A 22,848-nucleotide genomic window follows, 5' to 3' on the forward strand; every position below is an offset into this window, starting at 1 on the left:
TGTACATTGGTCCAGCCTTCGCATTCATTTTTACCGCAACTTGCCTACAACGTCATTCTGGAAGATCTAGCGTAGCGATCAGTAACATATCTATTTGTGTCTAGGTTGCGCCATTCTCGGCCGAGTCCTCGGTTTCATCTAAGTGCACAAGGCTGCTTAAGGCTGGCGTTTACCTTGTGAGAAATACTGCAATCTCAATAATGCTGAAAACAAGACGTTATGGCGGCATTTTAAGAACTTGAGTGCGCGCTACAAAAGCGGTCACATGACGAATGCACCGGTAGTTTATGGTGTTATCTCAATTGTTTTTTTGAAGACACTTTCGGAGGTGGCAAAGCCAGCTGCTGAAGACTCTTGCTACATAAGCCATTTATTTACACCTTGTCACGTTGCGACTACGCAGGCGCTGACGAGTGCAAGGAAATCGTGAATTTTTGTGGTTCATTGCTCATGTAGTGGCTTCGCGCTACCAAAATAAGAGACAAGCTGTGAGCGGCCGCGCAATAAACCAAAAATGAGCATTGACAGAGACACAGAGAAACATGTACAAAAAATAAAAAGCGCTAGCGGTTTCACGCGGTTAAACCGAGCAGACGTGCGAACGCATGGGTTTAGATTGTTTGGCTCATGGTTTTGCTTTGCTGGGTCGTTGGCACGTCTGGCGACGATATTAGACTGAAGTTAAGCTCTGATCGAGGTTAAGCTGGTCTGATGTGTTCGTTCCGAAGGTGGGCATTGATGAAGACGACGGTGTACAATGCGCGCAGCGCGCGAGAGTGTGTTGCAGTTAAGTTTTTTCCTGTTTGGGTCTGCACGAAATCCTGGCCAATCACCCACCGTGGGTATGCGCCATCGCTTTTGAGGCAACAACAACAACAGCAACACGAGGCGTGATCGGCTGCTGCGATAGCATAGTGCTCTCGTGTAGTGGCCAGCAAACCTGATCCGTTCGCGCCGCCGGGGGTTCGAAATTTCCAGTCGCGGCGATATTTATTTTATTTTTGCACCCTTAAATTCAGGGAGGCCACAAGATTCTTGGTTGGTTTTGACCCCGTGAAATAGTGCTTTCGCACCAAAAGCCGCAAGCACATTGCAGAGTAGAGCTGTCTGATATGCAACATCGTCACAGATTCGTGCTCAAGTACGCTGGTTGGCCTTCGGACATCCGTGGGACAGCGCCGGGCCTGAGTGTCATCTTCTCGCGTTGCGGCGACACTGCTTCTGCGTTGATCACGAACTCGTGAGGCCGAATTAAATCCGCGGGGCAAAATGGCTCTCGCAGACACGGATATACTTGGAGTCTAAGCTAAAGCCCCCGCTTTCCTGTCGGGGTGTCGCCCGCTTCCATATTTCACGCTGCTCGGCGTCGCTCGGCAGACAGAACAGCGAAACCTTTTCCTGCGTACCTCCGTAGCCGCAGCGGCAACCCGTCACGCAGCAAGTATTCGACATCGCAGGCTTGCACGTCACGTGCACTGTACTTATTTTGCAAACGAAGGCAAAGTGAAAAGGGAAAATAGTTGCAGCCGCACCGCCGGCGTCCCATTCCGCCCGTAGACTCGCGGCCGTAGACGCTCGCTTCCTCGCGTCGTTGCCCCCACACGACTCTTTGCGCCGCCTCGTGGAAGGCGCGGTCAACATATGAAGCTGTCCCATAGCGTTACGGAGAAGTTTCATGACCATAAAAGCATTGAAGGACTATGATATCGCCGATTAAAAATGATGTTCCTCCTCTCCCCCACATACCACCCTCAACTCATACACGCGGGGCTTGCTCCGAAAAAAAAAAAGAAAAGACGGGCCGATGCTCCGCCCATGCATACGTCAGGCAATGGCGCTCTGCTTGTTTACTTCCGGTGGTCGCAGACACATGTGCGAAAGTGAGTGCGATTCACTGCTGTTGCGAACGGCGTCGCAACGTCCGATCGCAGCTCGTCGCCTGCGTGCAACTTGCTAGATGTCAACGACGAGCCGCGCGCGGCAGACGCAACGACGGGATGCGGGAGCCAAAGCGAGCACGGAGAGCGGCAGCGTCGTGATGACGTACAGCGCGCTCCTCAGGGCGCTCGGGGCCGAGCCACACCGGGCCGGCCTGCCAGCCTTGACGCCGGCCGCCGGCGAGTGAAAAACGCGCTAGTATTGTTTGTTCACGTTTATAGCAAGCCCTGGGAGAGATGCATGTCAAAAATGCATCACTTCTGACGGTCGTTGGCCAATACCGAGCTGATCGTACAAGTCATGAATGCGATACTAGCAAATTTCATCCCATAGCCGCTTTGGCGCTGCTGCGGCGCTTCGCCTGCCGCCTGCTAGCTCCGTTGCTGAAGGCGTCGTGGAAATCGAATATATATTCTATTATGGGACGAGTTCGCAGTAAAGCGATGTGAAGAGTAGGCCTTTTGATATAGCGCAAGCGACTTCCGAAGTGCCGTCAGCGATGCGAAACCATTAGGCCTAGCGACGACTAGGGCAGCCTGGGACCAGCGCGCAGTTCGTCGCCCGGCGTTGCCGCAGTCGGTGTCGTTGCCGAAAGATCCACTTTTTAACAGACATGTTGTCGTTGCTCGAAACTAGAAAGCATCATCTCTGGTAGAATGGCTGTTTTGTATTTCCTTGTGCGAATGTCAAGTACGCCGAGCATGCCGGCCGGCCGACCGGCCTGGATCAGGTCTGCCGGCGTCATAAAAAATGAGCTAGAGTGTTCTTGACGTAAATAATAAACCCTAGGCCAAGAAATGTGAAAAATGTATCATTTTTGAGGATCGCTGACCAATACTGAGCTGCTGGTAAAGGTAACAACTGTGATACGAGCAAATTTCTGGCCACAACCGCCTTGCAGCTGCCGCTGGCCTGACGTTGGGGTCCGGCTTGCCTGGCGCCCGCTCGCTTCGCGGCTGAAGGCGTCGCGGAAAGTGACCATACTATTACTTTATTGTGAGATGATGCTGTTGACTGTAAAGCGATGTGTAGAGTAAGCCTTTTATTATAGCTCAGGCGACTTCCGAAGCGCCGGCCGCTCCCTCTTCAACGCGAAACGAGCTATAGGCCTAGCGACGACCACGACAGCCAGGTAGCAGCAGAGCTCGTCGCTCGGAGAGCCCGCGAGCGGTGCCGTTGCCGAAAGCTCCCAACATAAGCAGGCATGCTTTGTCGCTGCTCGAGTATAGCTGGCAGTCTTTCTGATGACGATCGGTGCCGCGCTGTCCAAGTTTTCGCACATCTGTCTCCTGATTGCTGCTCGAACAGCATGGATCCGGAGCTCGAAGCGCGGCTGCGTGCAGCCACCGCTGAGATGGGCTTCGAGCCTTTCAGTACACGCCATACCGAGACCCACAGGGCGACGGCAGCAGCGATATATATAATTCTAGTACACTATAGCAGCGACTCATCGGCGCAGCTAGGAAACTCGCAAAGGCGGGCGCCGAGATTTGACGAAAACACATGCTTTTGTGAGCAGACGGATTTCCTTCTTTACCGGAAGTACCACATTAATTTCAAGAAATGCGCTGGATTCTTACCTCTGTATACGTATGTTTTTAAAAAATAATAAGCAATCAGTAAAATAATATTTCAAGGAGCATCAGTGCTCAGTTTCAAATGAAATGTTGCAAAAATTGCGCGTGACGTCAATTGGCAGAGCCAATGAGAAGGGTCGCCCAGTCCGTGGCCAAGGCTGCCCAGTTTACGTCAAGTGGTAGGGGCGGGTAAAAAGGCGCGGTGAGGTGTCGCCCTAATTGGCTGTGAGTGGCAAGTTTGAAAAATTGTTTGTAAATTATTGGTTCCACGCGCAGCTTTCTGAATCAGACTAGAATACTCGCAGAGACCACCTCTACAGAGTTGTTGCAATAAAATATGATTGAAGAAACCATTTCAGGGTCCCTTTAACTTGACTTGCACAGCGTCTGCACTTTGTTGAAACGAATGGCGTCGTGCAGACGGCGCCATCTTGCACCGCTGAAACAAATGGTGAAGTGCAGCACCCCGAGAACCAGTTCACGTAGTGCAGGCAGTTCGAACGAACCTGTTTCCGGGGTTGCCCAGGTGCAGCTCATTGTAGAGCTGCTGCTGTAGAGCCTGGTCAGTGACTTTATTGGCGGCACGAAGTGCAGCAGGTGTCAGCTTTGTTTTGATGTAACTCTGCCACATTGCTGTGTGCATTCCACGATATGAAATGTTCATTGCTGCGAAAATGTCATTGAGCGCAGTTTATTTCCGGCGCTCACCACCGCGCGCGCAACCAGAATGTTCACTGCAAAGGGGTTTACGTTTTACGTACCATTCACACACAGTGAACTCCACTGCGATCCCATGTCACCGCAGTTACAACATGAGAGGCCGAGTTTCACAGCAACACTGTATTCTCGATCACCACGGCCGATTCTGACGTCGCCGCCGCACGTCTAGCATTTAGTTTTAGCAAGAAGGCTGTGGAGCGAGTCCAGGCAAATCCTGGCGGAGCTGGTCGATTGAGCCGGCTGACCGTGGCGTTGCCGGCGGTCAAGTCAGCCTTACGTTTTCTTGCTGCAGTTAATGACAGCTCTTGCAGTATTGAGTCTGCTTTCTTCTTCGATTCCTCGACATCACAAGGCATCAGCATTGCTGTATCCCGACGAACACGGCCAACATCAGGAGCACTTCCACACGGTGGGCTCACTAGGCCTACTCGCACCGCAAGCTCGCCAACTCCGGCATTTGATTGACGCTGAGGTTCGCTCGTCGTCAATGTCGTGCAACGCCGGGGAACGTTTCTTGACGTTTGAGGTCAACGATTTCTTCCTTTTTTTGCCGTATCTGTTCCTTGAGGCAAACTTTAGTGACAGCGGTGACATCGCGGTGAAATTTCCGATGCCGAGCGTCCGGGCGGCGTATTTGCCCATCCTAGTCAATACAACCATAGCGTCAACGCAGGCTTCACTATTCTGTCACGTGACATTTGGTTTGTGTAATTTGTTTTGAAGCAAGCGCCCATTACTAGTATAATAACTAAGCGGTAAATACATTTAGTAATTGCACATATGAACAGAAATGCCAAAATTAAAAAAAAAATGGTCACCATGGTCACGTTGGCCTATGGCGATGCCCCAGTACGAAATGAAAATGGCGGCGCCCAGAGAATGCCACCTTGGCAGCTGCGTCGCATCCTGTTTACGCCCTCTTCAGTTGTGCTAGTTACCCACGCGCTACTGACTACAGGCACGAAAAGGTGAGCACTTGCAAGAATCACAGTACGCTCACTAGCCACCAGGTGGCCGCAGGTAGCATCAGAAGACAATGAGGTGAACACCACCTTGAGGGCTTTTCTGGCAAACGCTGCCAGTGAACGGTGTCTCAATCCTTGGTTCCGTGACACTATTCTGCTTCAAAGTGCTCGGGCACGAACGAATTTGTTTCCACCAAAGGAGTACTCCGCTTTAGCGAGAACGCAAGGAATGGTCAACTTACATGTACTTTAGGCTGGGCAAGGGAAAATGAAATAAGAATAAAGTCCCCCTGCCCTCACCGACTAGGGCACATTGGGCTGAATACACGGTTAGTGTACAATTGAGACTCTCAAATAGCCACGATGGGTTTAGCCGCTGGCTTTGTCTCTGAAAGTTAGGACCTAGGGCTCTAAGGGCGTTAATTGCCAGGCAAGCCCAGTACTCGACCTCTTTCCGAGAGGCTATAGAAGAGCTCACCTGGCTACTGTCTCTCCAAGGCGACCAAGTTGCATTAATAACTTTTGTGACACCACAAGGCTAAGAAGTTGCGATAGTGACTCATGATGAACTTGATTGTTTGTGGCTGCCTGCGGAACTCCAATGGTTCTCCTTAGGCTCTTTTAGTGCAAAATTTGCAGACGTTGAAACTGTCGTACAGATGGGGAGATGAAATGTAGTTGGTACATTATGGAACTCGTCACAGGGGCTTCGTGGAGCCTGACCATTGAGGAAGGATGATGTCGTTATCCTTATGGATTTCCTTATGGATTTACAACAGTGGGGCCACAACACACAAAGGCTCCTTCTCAAAAGCTATTTGAGCCAACCCTGCTCATTAAGGGAGCAGGATCCAGTCCAGAAATTGTGGCACTCGTTGCAAACCGTGACCGGCGTGCGGCAGTGAGCTCCTGCTTTGTGCGCCGTGGCATGCGAAGTTCGCTCATTAGAGGGTTGTGGCTGCTGCTCCTGCTACTCTCACTTCGTGCCTGGCTGAAAGAAGGGCAGGAGATGCAACGGTCAACAACCTCTTCCATCAGGGCTGGAACATATCCTGCAAAAGAAAACAGTGTTGTGTAATGTTTATCTAAACTGGATGTGCACACCATAAGTTGTTGCAGTCTTGACTGGGCACGCAACTTCCTTCCCCTTTTCTGGCCCTCAGTTGCTCCCTTTTCCACCTTTGCTCCCCATCCTTGGTGACTGCTTGAGCACGGCCATTGTTTTCGTTGTGATGAAGGATGGCTAGCTGAGTCGTAATCATGAAACAAAATATGTAGGGGACAGGTACGAAAGCATAGTTACACTTGTTCTGCAATATAAGTAAGAAAAGCAGCCATGTGTGAACATGTGAAGGATGTACCTTGCACGCATGATGTCAGTCAAAAATGCCACGGACTTCGGGGTAAACTTAACACGCTGTGGAAAGACTCCAGGTTGTATGTCTGTCCAGATGCCGAAAGTTTCTCGATGTCTCTGAGAAGAACCCTTTCGGATGCAAGGGCAACCAGTCAAGCATAAGCCGGTGCGCCTGAAAATTTTCAGTTTTAAGTGAATGCAACTACAGGCACAAAAAATGACTGTACCTGGTGAGAGCCATTTTCCGTTTGGTATGCTGTCATGCAGGCAGCTTGGGTAAAGGTCACCATACCCAGAATGCACATTGTCAACATGGTTCAGCATGCCCAGAAAAAACTCGTTCACAAACAAACAGTGATGCAATTCTGTGCTTGCAACATGTATGAGACCAACGCACTGAGTCAGATGGCAGTTGTCATGGAAAGTATATTCAAGTAGACAGCTAGCTTTAACAAAATGTCTTGGAAGGAGGTCAGGAGTGGCATAGGTGTGAAGGGTGGCATCCCTCGCAATACATGCTACCCAGTATCAAAAAACCTCAGTTGTGCTAATTTCTTATTATGAACATCAGATATAGGCTGGGAGAAAAGTCAAACTTAATGAGAGGAAACAATCTGAATCTGTCTGCACACTCTCTTTTCAAGTTCAGGATCATTTTTTTTTTCAGTTCGCACCTCTAATTAGCATGGCAAACCAGAATGCCTCTGAAAATTTCACGAGGCTTTGTACTGCTAAAATCTTGAACTAACAAGTGCAGAAATGTCGCTGACTGTGGTTCACAAATGAAAACTTCCAGGCCCTTAAGATTGCTTTATGACGAGAGAATGATTTTGCAAGTTTACTTTTCCATATGGCCACTGACAGCGACACACCAATATAGGTGGTTGACTACTGGTTGGACCCAGGGACGAAGGTCATGGTGGTTAGGGCGCAATTTATTTTTTTTCAAACAAGTATGGCTTGGTTAATTGGATTATTAGGGAGTTATTATGTAACTATAGCAAATAAACACTTCGTTTTTAACCTTTTCCGGTCAAACTTGTAGGTTGATTGCCAATATGCCTGCAGCATTGGCAGCAATGGTGGTGGCACAAAACAGTGGTGTGTGATGATGCAATCTCTAGACTGTGAGTTTGCATTGTAGCAGCGTCGCAACTTCTTGAGGTTCAATAGCTGTTGAGAATCTTGCAGGTTCTCCAATCAAAAGCATTTAAAAGTGCCTGCATAATAGGGGTAGTAGCTGCTGTAACAAGTAAAATTGCGGCCACACCTAAATGCCATACCAGATAAACAAAGAGACAGCTGGCATGCTTGTGGTTCCTGCTCGTGATGCGAGAAAAATCAGTACATTTTTACATGTTTACATATTAACGATTTTTCACAGGAAGGTTCATTCTCATTCTCAAAATGCAAATATCATAGGCACAACATGCTGTCAATGCATTACACTGATCACTTACTCTTTGCAACATGCCACGTATCAAACTTGTGGTCGACACTGGGTTCATGCACTTGCATGTGCTTCTTGACACCTGGGTGGCACTCAGCTGTCAATGATGCAACAGCCACATCTTGGGACCTCAGCTCTTCCAAGCCTTTGACAAGCCCGTATTTCTCCATCGCATTACTCGTTAATACTTCCCTGCTCTGAAAACGTGATGTGATGCATCCCAGAATTATACAGCCAGTACAAAAGTGGCAGCTCGCTGCCACATTCAAAGAGGCCAGACAGAAAGGTGACACCCACCTCTCCCCGCTGCACTTGGACAAAATGAATGGCTTTGCTGGAAGCTCTGTTCATGAAGCTGTAGGTCAAGTATTTGGCCGAGAAACCTGGCGAGTCACGTCGCCCGTCACCAGCCAAGTGAAGTGGTCCTTCTAGCGCCTCCAGCACATTATGCTGTTCAGCTTTCCACATCTGGCGAATGAAATTGTGTAGCATGAGCTTGAAAGGAGTGCAGAAATAAATGCCTGACATGCAGCCTCTGGGATACCATGTCGAAGTATGGAATGCATTGTTGTCACTCCATATCTTTTGACCTTTGTCACAATGTATTGCTTCCAGAACAGGAATTAATTTCGCTTCATTTGGTAAACAAGTTTTTTTTCCTGTTCTGGTAAATTGGTAAATTCGTTTTTGAGGAAAGAAAACGGGTAGTATCTGTCTCACATATCTCGGCGGACACCTGAACCGCGCCGTAAGGGAAGGGAGGAAGGTAGGAGTGATAGAAGAGAGAAAGAGATGGCGTAGTGGAGGTCTCCGGAATAATTTCAACCACCTGGGGATCTTTTGATGTCAGTGCACGTTAAAGATCCCCAGGTGGTCGAAATTATTCCGGAGCCCTCCACCACGGCACCTCTTTCTCCTTTCACTCCTACCTTCCTCCCTTCCCTTACAGCGCGGTTCAGGTGTCCGCCGAGAAATTTGAGACAGATACTGCGCCATTTCCTTTCCTAGAAAACCAATTTACCAGAACAGGAAAAAACTTGTTTACCAAATGAAGTGAAATTAATTCTGATTGGGTTTGATTTGATTGTGGTACATTATTGCAACATGTTCTGTACTGAATGCTGAAGGAAAAAATAAGGTCAGGAAAAATGTGCCCGCACCGTACAATTATGCACACAAGTATCAGGCAGTACAGAACAACTTTCGGCTGCAGTAGCACTTGTTACATACGTCTGTGATACCTGGCTGCAAGATGAATGCCTGATACACATAGTTAGGTGGCTGGACGGCACACAGGTGCCCGCTCGCTGCAGTAGCCGCAGCACCTTTTCTGGGCTGTCTCCAGAAAAACATATGGCGGCAGACAGCAGTGCGTTTTTCGCTGCCTTTTTGTTGAGCATGGGCTGGCTCATCCAAGTAAATCTGTGCTGCTTCATGTTGTCACATGAAGTGCAGAGCCAGTAACTCTTGTCGACACTTTGGAAGGTGCTTGGCACTGTCTGCACACTTCAAACAACTGCATCAAGTTTTCCTCAAAGATGATGAATTTTCTCGGGGAGTGTGCTGGTGCACTTGGACACTCAGAACCTCTGTAAAAATGTGAGTAACATCTTGTGTAATAAATCACCAAGAACAGTCGCAGTTACTATTACAGGAGCTGCCATCTGCAGAAAACGTGTCGTGAGGTTATGGTGGAAATGAAGATACCTTGCCTGATATTGGCAGACTGCATTGTTTATGTTCAAGCAGAACCGCAGGTTGCTCTTGGCTTTGTCCCTGTAGAAGACGAAGGCCCCTTTCCCTGAGAAGTCGAATGTCTTGGCTTGTTCTTCGTCGAAAGCATATGTCCCGTCTTCCTTGGGGACAGTCAAGTAGTGCATGAATGCGGACAGTGGGGGGGGGGGGGTCATCCTTCTCTGCTCTCGGCTGCCGGCGATCATGAGTATGTTGGCCAAGTGGGTGACGATTCCTTGGTTGGCGCCCACCTTGTGTGACTTCAACAGTCGGGTGATCACTTCAATGTCAGGGACGTATGCAAGTGTGCGGTTCACCGCTGCGACCCACTTGTCGGCGTACCGGTCATCGTTGGCCATGAAAGCATCGCAACTTGAGTAAGGGGCCCAAAAGACTGAGCCAGACCACTCTTCACAAAGGGCTTGAAGCCAGCTCCCGAGCACAGCTGACGCTGTTGTGGTCTCATGCCGATCCTCTTGAAGTCCATGACTTGGGTTTCGGTGGTGTTGCCTGTCGTCTTCCTGCTTATGACAACTCCCACCGGCATGATTCTGATTTCCTTGAGCCTCTCTCCGAAGCAGGTCAGGATAGTCAGGATGGTCTGTACGTTTCCCCCCCATGTCGGATAGTTGGCCGCGTTGTACCCGCAGGCTGCCATGGCGTTCGCGTAATACTGCTTTAGAGTTGCAACGGGAAACGTCTTTTCTGTGCTGTGGACTTTAATGGTTGCCCCCGCATTTCTGTCAAACTTGACCTTGGCCGTCCCTGGCCCATTGTTCGTCCGCTGGCACTCTGCTTGGTGCAGGTTGTATATCATGTTGCAGATGGCCGCGTCCAGCATGGCATTGTGTTTCTTCTCAGTCGGGAACCTAATGTCCAGCACTTCATAGATCTTGATTGCAATGTGATAGATGAATTTCATTGCGTACACTTTATTGTCAGCATTGACACTCAGCATCCGCCCTCTACCTGGAGCCCCAAGGATTTACAATTTTAATTCAGCATTGAAAATTCCATGAAACAAGCTGGAGCAACATCCAGCAGTGAAACCTTGCTATTTTCAGTGTACATACCCGCCATGTGAGTAGAGTTCAGTACAATATTACTCATATATTATAAAGTGCAGAGTGCTTGTTTCTTTCTGCAGCATTTGTTGTATTTTATTGTAATTTACACTCTCTTAAATACACCTTTTGATAAAAAGCAATTCTTCCTTCACATTAGTAGTGAAAGACTTAGAGATTTTGTTACTAGATGACGCTGCAATAAGGGCTACAGACTGTTAACGAGGCATATGCCACTGTGTTGTACTAGCTCTCGGTGTCTAACTCAGACTACTCTGTACTAAGATGTCTAATACTGTCTGGTGGTTGCAGCAACATTAGTTTCAGTGCATCACTTTTGACAGTGTGCAATTGCTATTGAGTTTGCTGACGATGGTTTGCAGCGTCAGGATACATTAAAATGGGTACGTCCATTGCAGAGTTGCCAGATGCCGCCGAGCAAATAAGCAAATAACCACCCCAAAACAAGCCCAAAAAAAGCGGCGCGACTTTTGCTAAGAAGCCCAAAAGAAGCGGACGATAACAAACTTTCTCATTCTTGAAAATCGTTTAATTATAGTATCCAAAAATCGCAGAAATACGAAGGGAAGGTGATCAAATTACTTTATTTTGAACAGCGACGATATCCACGAGAATGATCGAAAACACTCATGTACTTTTTAACATTGTCCCCACGGTAGCCTGCACCCTGTTCATTGCGCGCTTGCCAGTATACATGAATGAAGTTTCTTGTTGACTCCTTCCAACGTATGTTTAATTTCACGGCTCAACTGCACACAGTCATCGTCGGTAGTGTTCGACCCATCAGGAAAATCCTCCGCATCCACATCGGAACCATACATGTTTTTAGAGTTGAATAGCTGCAACATTTCTAATGTCGGTTGAAAGTCCCAGCACCAAACACCTCAAAACTCGTTTGCCATATTTCGGGCACTTCGAAGCCAATTTGCACAAACACCGGCAACACACTACGACATAGACAACCACGAGTGCTGGAAAGGCGTCAAATTATTGATGAATGGAGAGGGACTGTTTCGTACTTTGTGACTACTGCTACTATCGCGTATATTTAACGACAAACGCGTGTGATGGGCATTAAAATAACAATATTTGCAGGAACAGTGCAAGTAAGCCCCAAAAAACGCGACAAGCGGCTGTAAAAATTTACAAGCGACTCGGTGAAAAAAGAAGCCCAAATTCGCTTATATTAAGCGGAACTGGCAACCCTGGTCCATTGGAAAAAAATTCTCGGTAAAAATCTTCTATGCTGTTCGTGGCAAAACCATTGTGGAATCAGGCACTTTGGACACTGAGTTTTCGTTGCGCAGAATGAAAATTGGATTTCGAAATTCAGCTGTCAGTCTATTTAGAATCTGGGCTTGTTGTCCGACTAGTATGACCAGAGAAGAACCATGCAAATGTGTTGTTCTCGAAAGTAGTTTACCAACGCAAAGCTAGCTCATTCCTTTAAGAAGCATGTCACTCGAAGAAACACAACCATTCTATTTAGTTCTGTACATAGTCGTACCTTTCTGTTTCGGAATCGTGATGGATAGTGCTGTTTCAGGAGGGAGAAAGCCAGGCTGTAGCCTTCAGTATTCTGGGCACTGTGAAGGAGTACTGCAATTGGCACTGCACCTGCCTGTGTTGGTGCGAGCAGCACTGTGATCGTAGTTTTCGTAGTATCGCAAGATGGTGTGGAGTCGACAAAAATTGTCTTGTGCCGAATCCATGGTCTTCATGTGGCGCATAATCGGTGTCACAACGACCACTGCCCAGTAATCATCTGTCCTTGCTGTATGGACATCAGTGCCTGCATAATAAAAGCATGCATTATGATATTTGCAGTCTTCAGGTTTCGGAAGCATGATGGATAGTGCTGCTTCAGGAGGGAGAAAGCCAGGCTGTAGCCTTCAGTATTCTGGGCACTGTGAAGGAGTACTGCAATTGGCACTGCACCTGCCTGTGTTGGTGCGAGCAGCACTGTGATCGTAGTTTTCGTAGTATCGCAAGATGGTGTGGAGTCGACAAAAATTGTCTTGTGCCGAATCCATGGTCTTCATGTGGCGCATAATCGGTGTCACAACGACCACTGCCCAGTAATCATCTGTCCTTGCTGTATGGACATCAGTGCCTGCATAATAAAAGCATGCATTATGATATTTGCAGTCTTCAGGTTTCGGAAGCATGATGGATAGTGCTGCTTCAGGAGGGAGAAAGCCAGGCTGTAGCCTTCAGTATTCTGGGCACTGTGAAGGAGTACTGCAATTGGCACTGCACCTGCCTGTGTTGGTGCGAGCAGCACTGTGATCGTAGTTTTTGTAGTATCGCAAGATGCTGTGGAGTCGACAAAAATTGTCTTGTGCCGAATCCATGGTCTTCATGTGGCGCATAATCGGTGTCACAATGACCACTGCCCAGTAGTCATCAGTCCTAGCTGTATAGACATCAATGCCTGCATAATAAAAGCATGCATTATGATAATTGCAATGTTCAGGTAACATACTGTGAAATGGAATGCAGAATTTCTGCAATGACAGCTCTCACTTTTTCTGTCTAAGAAACGCCTAAAAAGCTATGAATGACGAGGCGACCGTGTGTGTGTTCCTCTTTGTAGACATGCACATTTCGCTGCTTCTCAAGACTTCTGGTAACACAATTTCTCGAGGGACATGTTCGAGTGTTAGAAGATCTGTTTTCTATGTCCTGTCTTCTAGCACTGTTAACTTGGTTTTTGTCTCTGTGCTTCACGGGGTTAGTGATTGTAAGGGCAAAATGCAGGTGGAGATTTAAGGGGGTGTCGCCCCCTTCCGAAGTGAGAAAGTTTGCATTGGAACAGCACGGTGAACGCCATCTTTTCAACCTAAAATGCGTGATTCAAATGGACCTCTCCCCCCCCAACTGTCCAATCCAAGAGCGCCCTATTAATCCACCCCTACTAAAATTACCTTGCAACTAGTGCAGTACAAGTTTAGGCTGCAGCCACTTGTTACACTGATTTTCTCAAGAACAGTGGCGAAAAGCTGACGCAGCAGTGTTAAGAACACGTACTTGTAAGTAATCAGTGAACAGGGTCCTTACCTTGGGCTGCATAACTTGCTGTCTTTTTCCTCTAGCTTTAAAACTGGGTTTGTATGTGGCCCGCACTTTTCAGCCCTCCGGTCATCATGCCAATGGTAGACAGAGTTCTTGCTTGGGTTTGTCATCCCACTTGCAAGAAGCATTGGCACGCTTGGCTTATCCGCAAGCAGACAATCATGGCGGCGGATGGCATCGCATGGTGGCATGCCAGCTTCAAAATAGGCCAGGAACTCCGCCTTTGTTTCTGGACTTCGGTGCAGCAATCTTGGCGCAATCTGCCGATTCTGTGCGGTGGCTGTATGACAGCTTGGTGATGGCAGGAAGAGGTTATCTCCCTCCGGAGGAACGGATCGTTTCTTTTCGTGTACTGATTCACCTTCTTGATTTAGATGTCCAGTTTAGCTGGGCACCGTAGGCTGTGTAGCGATGTCGCCTCGTTTCAGTGGGAGTGGCGGCACCGCCAAACTTTGCGGAACACCGTCCTGCAGATGCAAAACTGCATTGCTGGAGGGGCACTGAGTACAAATGGAAAGCCTGTATAAAGGAGTTAGTGCACTCTCTTTACAAAAAAGGTACTCATGCTAAAAACTGAGCTTTGCTAAGCTATACAATACAAGTACAACCGCTACCAGCTGTTTTCAAAAGCAGACGACAATAATGTGATGCCCCCCCCCCCCCCCTCCCCCACATTTTTTTTGTAATACAACTCTGAGGCAAGGCCACTCCTCCCTTGACAAATCATCTTCTTCGGTTGCGACGCATTGCTGGAGGGGCATTGAGTACAAATGGAAAGCCTGTATGAACGAGTTAGGGCACTCTCTTGACAAAAAGGGTACTCATGCTAAAAACTGAGCTTTGATAAGCTATACAATACAAGTACAACCGCTACCAGCTGTTTTCAAAAGCAGACGACAATAATGTGATGCCCCCCCCCCCCCCTCACACATTTTTTTTGTAATACAACTCTGAGGCAAGGCCACTCCTCCGTCGACAAATTATCTTCTTCGGTTGCGACGCATTGCTGGAGGGGCATTGAGTACAAATGGAAAGCCTGTATGAACGAGTTAGGGCACTCTTTTGACAAAAAGGGTACTCATGCTAAAAACTGAGCTTTGATAAGCTATACAATACAAGTACAACCGCTACCAGCTGTTTTCAAAAGCAGACGACAATAATGTGATGCCCCCCCCCCCCTCACACATTTTTTTTGTAATACAACTCTGAGGCAAGGCCACTCCTGCCTTGACAAATTATCTTCGGTTGCGACGCATTGCTGGAGGGGCATTGAGTACAAATGGAAAGCCTGTATGAACGAGTTAGGGCACTCTCTTGACAAAAAGGGTACTCATGCTAAAAACTGAGCTTTGATAAGCTATACAATACAAGTACAACCGCTACCAGCTGTTTTCAAAAGCAGACGACAATAATGTGATGCCCCCCCCCCTCACACATATTTTTTGTAATACAACTCTGAGGCAAGGCCACTCCTGCCTTGACAAATTATCTTCGGTTGCGACGCATTGCTGGAGGGGCATTGAGTACAAATGGAAAGCATGTACAAACAAGTTACGGCACTCTCTTGACAAAAAGGGTACTCATGCTAAAAACTGAGCTTTGATAAGCTATACAATACAAGTACAACCGCTACCAGCTGTTTTCAAAAGCAGACGACAATAATGTGATGCCCCCCCCCCCCCCTCACACATTTTTTTTGTAATACAACTCTGAGGCAAGGCCACTCCTGCCTTGACAAATTATCTTCGGTTGCGACGCATTGCTGGAGGGGCATTGAGTACAAATGGAAAGCATGTATAAACAAGTTACGGCACTCTCTTGACAAAAAGGGTACTCATGCTAAAAACTGAGCTTTGATAAGCTATACAATACAAGTACAACCGCTACCAGCTGTTTTCAAAAGCAGACGACAATAATGTGATGCCCCCCCCCCCCCCCCTCACACATTTTTTTTGTAATACAACTCTGAGGCAAGGCCACTCCTGCCTTGACAAATTATCTTCGGTTGCGACGCATTGCTGGAGGGGCATTGAGTACAAATGGAAAGCCTGTATGAACGAGTTAGGGCACTCTCTTGACAAAAAGGGTACTCATGCTAAAAACTGAGCTTTGATAAGCTATACAATACAAGTACAACCGCTACCAGCTGTTTTCAAAAGCAGACGACAATAATGTGATGCCCCCCCCCCCTCACACATTTTTTTTGTAATACAACTCTGAGGCAAGGCCACTCCTCCCTTGACAAATTATCTTCTTCGGTTGCGACGCATTGCTGGAGGGGCATTGAGTACAAATGGAAAGCCTGTATTAACGAGTTAGGGCACTCTTTTGACAAAAAGGGTACTCATGCTAAAAACTGAGCTTTGATAAGCTATACAATACAAGTACAACCGCTACCAGCTGTTTTCAAAAGCAGACGACAATAATGTGATGCCCCCCCCCCCCCCCCTCACACATTTTTTTTGTAATACAACTCTGAGGCAAGGCCACTCCTCCCTTGACAAATTATCTTCTTCGGTTGCGACGCATTGCTGGAGGGGCATTGAGTACAAATGGAAAGCCTGTATGAACGAGTTAGGGCACTCTCTTGACAAAAAGGGTACTCATGCTAAAAACTGAGCTTTGATAAGCTATACAATACAAGTACAACCGCTACCAGCTGTTTTCAAAAGCAGACGACAATAATGTGATGCCCCCCCCCCCCCCCCCCCCCCTCACACATTTTTTTTGTAATACAACTCTGAGGCAAGGCCACTCCTGCCTTGACAAATTATCTTCTTCGGTTGCGACGCATTGCTGGAGGGGCATTGAGTACAAATGGAAAGCCTGTATGAACGAGTTAGGGCACTCTCTTGACAAAAAGGGTACTCATGCTAAAAACTGAGCTTTGATAAGCTATACAATACAAGTACAACCGCTACCAGCTGTTTTCAAAAGCAGACGACAATAATGTGATGCCCCCCCCCCCTCACACATTTTTTTTGTAATACAACTCTGAGGCAAGGCCACTCCTCCCTTGACAAATTATCTTCTTCGGTTGCGACGCATTGCTGGAGGGGCATTGAGTACAAATGGAAAGCCTGTATTAACGAGTTAGGGCACTCTCTTGACAAAAAGGGTACTCATGCTAAAAACTGAGCTTTGATAAGCTATACAATACAAGTACAACCGCTACCAGCTGTTTTCAAAAGCAGACGACAATAATGTGATGCCCCCCCCCCCCTCACACATTTTTTTTGTAATACAACTCTGAGGCAAGGCCACTCCTCCCTTGACAAATTATCTTCTTCGGTTGCGACGCATTGCTGGAGGGGCATTGAGTACAAATGGAAAGCCTGTATTAACGAGTTAGGGCACTCTTTTGACAAAAAGGGTACTCATGCTAAAAACTGAGCTTTGATAAGCTATACAATACAAGTACAACCGCTACCAGCTGTTTTCAAAAGCAGACGACAATAATGTGATGCCCCCCCCCCCCCTCACACATTTTTTTTGTAATACAACTCTGAGGCAAGGCCACTCCTGCCTTGACAAATTATCTTCGGTTGCGACGCATTGCTGGAGGGGCATTGAGTACAAATGGAAAGCCTGTATGAACGAGTTAGGGCACTCTCTTGACAAAAAGGGTACTCATGCTAAAAACTGAGCTTTGATAAGCTATACAATACAAGTACAACCGCTACCAGCTGTTTTCAAAAGCAGACGACAATAATGTGATGCCCCCCCCCCCCTCACACATTTTTTTTGTAATACAACTCTGAGGCAAGGCCACTCCTCCCTTGACAAATTATCTTCTTCGGTTGCGACGCATTGCTGGAGGGGCATTGAGTACAAATGGAAAGCCTGTATTAACGAGTTAGGGCACTCTTTTGACAAAAAGGGTACTCATGCTAAAAACTGAGCTTTGATAAGCTATACAATACAAGTACAACCGCTACCAGCTGTTTTCAAAAGCAGACGACAATAATGTGATGCCCCCCCCCCCTCACACATTTTTTTTGTAATACAACTCTGAGGCAAGGCCACTCCTGCCTTGACAAATTATCTTCGGTTGCGACGCATTGCTGGAGGGGCATTGAGTACAAATGGAAAGCCTGTATTAACGAGTTAGGGCACTCTTTTGACAAAAAGGGTACTCATGCTAAAAACTGAGCTTTGATAAGCTATACAATACAAGTACAACCGCTACCAGCTGTTTTCAAAAGCAGACGACAATAATGTGATGCCCCCCCCCCCCCCCCCCTCACACATTTTTTTTGTAATACAACTCTGAGGCAAGGCCACTCCTGCCTTGACAAATTATCTTCGGTTGCGACGCATTGCTGGAGGGGCATTGAGTACAAATGGAAAGCATGTATAAACAAGTTACAGCACTCTCTTGACAAAAAGGGTACTCATGCTAAAAACTGAGCTTTGATAAGCTATACAATACAAGTACAACCGCTACCAGCTGTTTTCAAAAGCAGACGACAATAATGTGATGCCCCCCCCCCTCACACATTTTTTTTTGTAATACAACTCTGAGGCAAGGCCACTCCTGCCTTGACAAATTATCTTCGGTTGCGACGCATTGCTGGAGGGGCATTGAGTACAAATGGAAAGCATGTATAAACAAGTTATGGCACCCTCTTGACAAAAAGGGTACTCATGCTAAAAACTGAGCTTTGATAAGCTATACAATACAAGTAAGTACAACCGCTACCAGCTGTTTTCAAAAGCAGACGACAATAATGTGATGCCCCCCCCCCCCTCACACATTTTTTTTAATACAACTCTGAGGCAAGGCCACTCCTGCCTTGACAAATTATCTTCGGTTGCGACGCATTGCTGGAGGGGCATTGAGTACAAATGGAAAGCCTGTATGAACGAGTTAGGGCACTCTCTTGACAAAAAGGGTACTCATGCTAAAAACTGAGCTTTGATAAGCTATACAATACAAGTACAACCGCTACCAGCTGTTTTCAAAAGCAGACGACAATAATGTGATGCCCCCCCCCCCCCCCCCCCTCACACATTTTTTTTGTAATACAACTCTGAGGTAAGGCCACTCCTCCCTTGACAAATTATCTTCTTCGGTTGCGACGCATTGCTGGAGGGGCATTGAGTACAAATGGAAAGCCTGTATTAACGAGTTAGGGCACTCTTTTGACAAAAATTGTACTCATGCTAAAAACTGAGCTTTGATAAGCTATACAATACAAGTACAACCGCTACCAGCTGTTTTCAAAAGCAGACGACAATAATGTGATGCCCCCCCCCCTCACACATTTTTTTTGTAATACAACTCTGAGGCAAGGCCACTCCTCCCTTGACAAATTATCTTCTTCGGTTGCGACGCATTGCTGGAGGGGCATTGAGTACAAATGGAAAGCCTGTATAAACAAGTTACGGCACTCTCTTGACAAAAAGGGTACTCATGCTAAAAACTGAGCTTTGATAAGCTATACAATACAAGTACAACCGCTACCAGCTGTTTTCAAAAGCAGACGACAATAATGTGATGCCCCCCCCCCCCCTTCCCCACATTTTTTTTGTAATACAACTCTGAGGCAAGGCCACTCCTCCCTTGACAAATTATCTTCTTCGGTTGCGACGCACGCGTCTTGGAAATTTTAGTCCCTAACAGTACTTTTCGTGTTTCAGTGTAGTGTTTTACATCGGGCAGTTTTGCATTGAATTTTAGTTTGGGTAGTTGCTGTCAGTTTCCAGGCTGACAGCGTCAGCAAAGTTGATTTTAAGGTTGGCATCTTCTGAATGTTCGGCGGCCGTGCTGCACTGTCTTGCACATATTTTCGGGCATTTTTGTTTTTTCTCTGCAGTGAGGGCAAGGAGTTTTTTAAACAATGCCTTGAGCTCTCTCTCTTTGTGGGCGGTCTTTAAAGTTAGAGTGAGGGAATGCAACAAAATGTTTGTTGGTTTGTGGGCGACTCATAGGCCCTTTGAAAAAAAACAAAAAAAAAACAGAATAGTGTGGTGATCTTGCCGGTGCCTCTGACAGTAAGGAAGGATTTTGGCGTGTTTCAGTGGTGGGTTTGGGTTCGTTTGTCGAGTTCTGGGAGCTTGTGGCATTTTTGGCGGCGAATGGTTTTTAAAATGAAATTTTCGGGTACTTGCACTGAATTGTCTCAGCTCTAGTAACAAGTATTTCTCCTTGTTCCTGATATGTCCTAACATATCAAAGGGTTTCAGCTAACTCCTGCATTCATGATTACACCCTGTTGCCTGTAACTTGCAAGATATGGTACGAGTCAAGTGAAATCTTGTTTGGAGGCAATGCTTCCCTTTTACCTTTAATTATAATTGTGCGAGAATGTTACATCAGTATTTGCTCCAAGAATTTAACTCCTCTTATGATATACATCTGTCCTAAAATTTTATGTATCCGTGGGAGAAGTCAGTTAAGAAAATAAAACTCCAGAAGCAGCTTTATTTTTCCCTATGGTACAGTCCGTGTATATCGTTTCTTAGATGCATGCCATGTGCAAAGGTTTCTGTCTAGTTTTAACAGATCCAGAGGTCGTGTTATTTATTAGGTTGCCTCGGCTGTCTGGTCAAAATCTGCAACAGTCCATCTTGTTTGTGGAACATTTCCCAGTTGGTTCCAGGTGGCTGGAACTGGAAATAATTTGGTTCGGATTTGGCTCCAACTGGAACCCATTGGTACCAGCCGGAACCATGTGGAAACATATGCTACAAGATGGTTGAGGTAATTAACACGGATTACGGAGCGAGGAAGCAAAGTGCGGTTACTTTTACAAAGCACATGAAATTCCACTCCGGGCATACAACACCAAATGGAATTTTGGGACCTGTTCGTTATTTGCAAGCCAGGTACCTAAATCATTTCATCTGCGTAAAATTAAGCTTGCACACAAAAGAGAAACGTACGACTGCCCGGAAAGGGATGGGAGTGGAAAAAAAACTTGTGGCACATTGGCCATATGAGCAGTCCGGATGGAGCAGCGCAGTTTCTCCAAAGGGCTGCGTGCTCCGTTTTACTGCTGGGGCACGTGCACATCGGTACAGAACAAGCCTTACCCCGTGCACTTTGTTCGGACGTTGTCCACTACGCATGCTGTGTTGGTGTCAGCACTGTGATTCCGCATCCACTGCTCTACTACCGCCGTGTCGGGCAGGTTGCAGCGCAGCACCTCTACATCAGCAGTAGATGACTCGACGTCCTCTTGTCACTCGAATGTAACACCTGCTGACATTTTTCTACTGACTACTCTATAGCTTTCAAAAAACCTGTGCAGCAAGAGCTTGCGACGACGCGCTGCTCAGCAGGAGCGGATTCAGCGGCTCGGTTCGCAAACGAACAGTTTGACACAATTTGTGACAGCTGTTGTCTGGGACCACGCGGAAATATCTTCCTTGTTCACCAATGCTAAGTATGCACGCCAGAAGGCCCAGCCATCCGAAACTCTCGCTTCACTACTCTTAATACTCGGTTTGCGCAACGCGCCATATTTTTTGTTTCAGTTACACTTGCTGTTGTAGACTTACGCATCTACTCTTCCTGGTGCAAGCATTGCCACACAGGGGCAATATGATGCTCTTTCTCAAGCACCTCGGAGAGTTCGCTGTCAAGAAATTGCTAGGTCAAAGGTTATCTTCAGAGGACAGCTACTTGAACAAACAACTGAAATGTCTGCTGTCCATACCGTTCGTACAAGCAGGTTGCTCGCGAATGGCCGGATGAACCATTCCTCGCTTTCAATTTTTTATAGGCTCTTTCCATCGTTTTCCATTTATTTTCCACCTGCAGTGGTGTGATGCGGCAGCCAAATTCAGAGTTTATTTGCTCCGCAAGTTTCTCCCACATGGCCTTTTTTGTCCTGAGAGAAAAGATTTTGCCAAGCGTTGGTACCTCACCGTTATATAAGTTCATGCATAACGATAACATAAGTTACAGCACGTTCCAAGCTTACACCACGAACCTGTGTGCTTTTGTGTTGCTTTTAATAACACTGAAGAAGAGATGAAACCGAGAAACAATGAATGATGGGCTTCTAGAAGTAGATAGTAAACATATCCGTTTCCAGTACGCCGAGCCATAACTTAAGGCTGAGAAAACGGGCATCTAAAATTCAGCAACATTACCAAAGGGGTTAACAACACAAAGTGTGCCAATGGTGCGTTGCAGAAATCAGGCATCTGCGCTATCTCGTGTATAAGCACGCATAATAATTATGCTGTGACTTACCTAAAGCCACCCTTTTTGCCAATGCCACCTTTGGCTTCTTTGTACTTTGCGATCAGGAAGCGAGACTTTCTGTCGCTCCATGATTCGCGTTCTCCGTCGCCGGACGGTGGCGGCGAACCACGACATGGAGGCACAGGTGACGGTGTGGGATGCCGAAGAGGCGACGGCGTGGCCCGACTGGCACCCTCAACGACAGCCGATGTCGTGGGTGGAGGTGTGCTGTGTTCTGCCACGTGCAGTACACTGATGTGAAGGCCGCCTAGACAAATAAAATAACTTGGAGCACATCACAAACGACAACATAGCCTACGCGCTTAACCAGCAACATTACTCACCTTCAGTCTCGTACAGAAACCCATCATCGCTCTGCATGTGCGAGCCGCATTTGTCAAGCACGGCATATGCTGGTGTTTCGACGCCGTCAATCAACACCAGCATGATGGCTGCGGAAACTGTTATGTGCTTACACAAACGCTTACACGAAGTGAATTCGCTGAAATGGTAGTGCAGAAGTGTAGAAGAACTCATGTAGTGCTTGGCCAAATCGAGTGCCGAAGTGCAGGTGGCGCTGGCTACATTAACAAATCGAGTGCGTGAGTGTAGCACTGCCTGCACTAGTGTAGGACTTCAGCCCCGGCACAGTTTCATGACCAGGGTAGTTGTCCACAAGGAATAAAACTTCCTCTTCTCTCGCAAGAAGCGTGCGTCCTTGCGACAAATCCATTCTCGGAAGATCGCCTG

General features: G+C 47.1%; 2 protein-coding genes across 8 annotated transcripts in view; one reads left to right on the plus strand and one right to left on the minus strand.

The window, feature by feature from the left end:
- Positions 1–22,848, plus strand: part of LOC149333962 (uncharacterized) — a 159,797-nt gene that overhangs the window by 43,136 nt on the left and 93,813 nt on the right. The gene's annotated exons all lie outside the window — the stretch shown is intronic.
- On the minus strand, positions 21,517–22,545 carry LOC149333967 (uncharacterized). Its single transcript, XM_089557829.1, has 3 exons — positions 22,443–22,545; positions 22,108–22,366; positions 21,517–21,739 (listed from the first exon to the last, which is right to left on the minus strand). Exons 1-3 carry the CDS (start codon positions 22,543–22,545, stop codon positions 21,517–21,519), a joined length of 585 nt encoding a protein of 194 aa, XP_089413955.1.

Source organism: Amblyomma mixtum, chromosome 8, assembly GCF_055824585.1.
Source record: "Amblyomma mixtum isolate Tamu chromosome 8, ASM5582458v1, whole genome shotgun sequence".
Taxonomy (NCBI): domain Eukaryota; kingdom Metazoa; phylum Arthropoda; class Arachnida; order Ixodida; family Ixodidae; genus Amblyomma; species Amblyomma mixtum.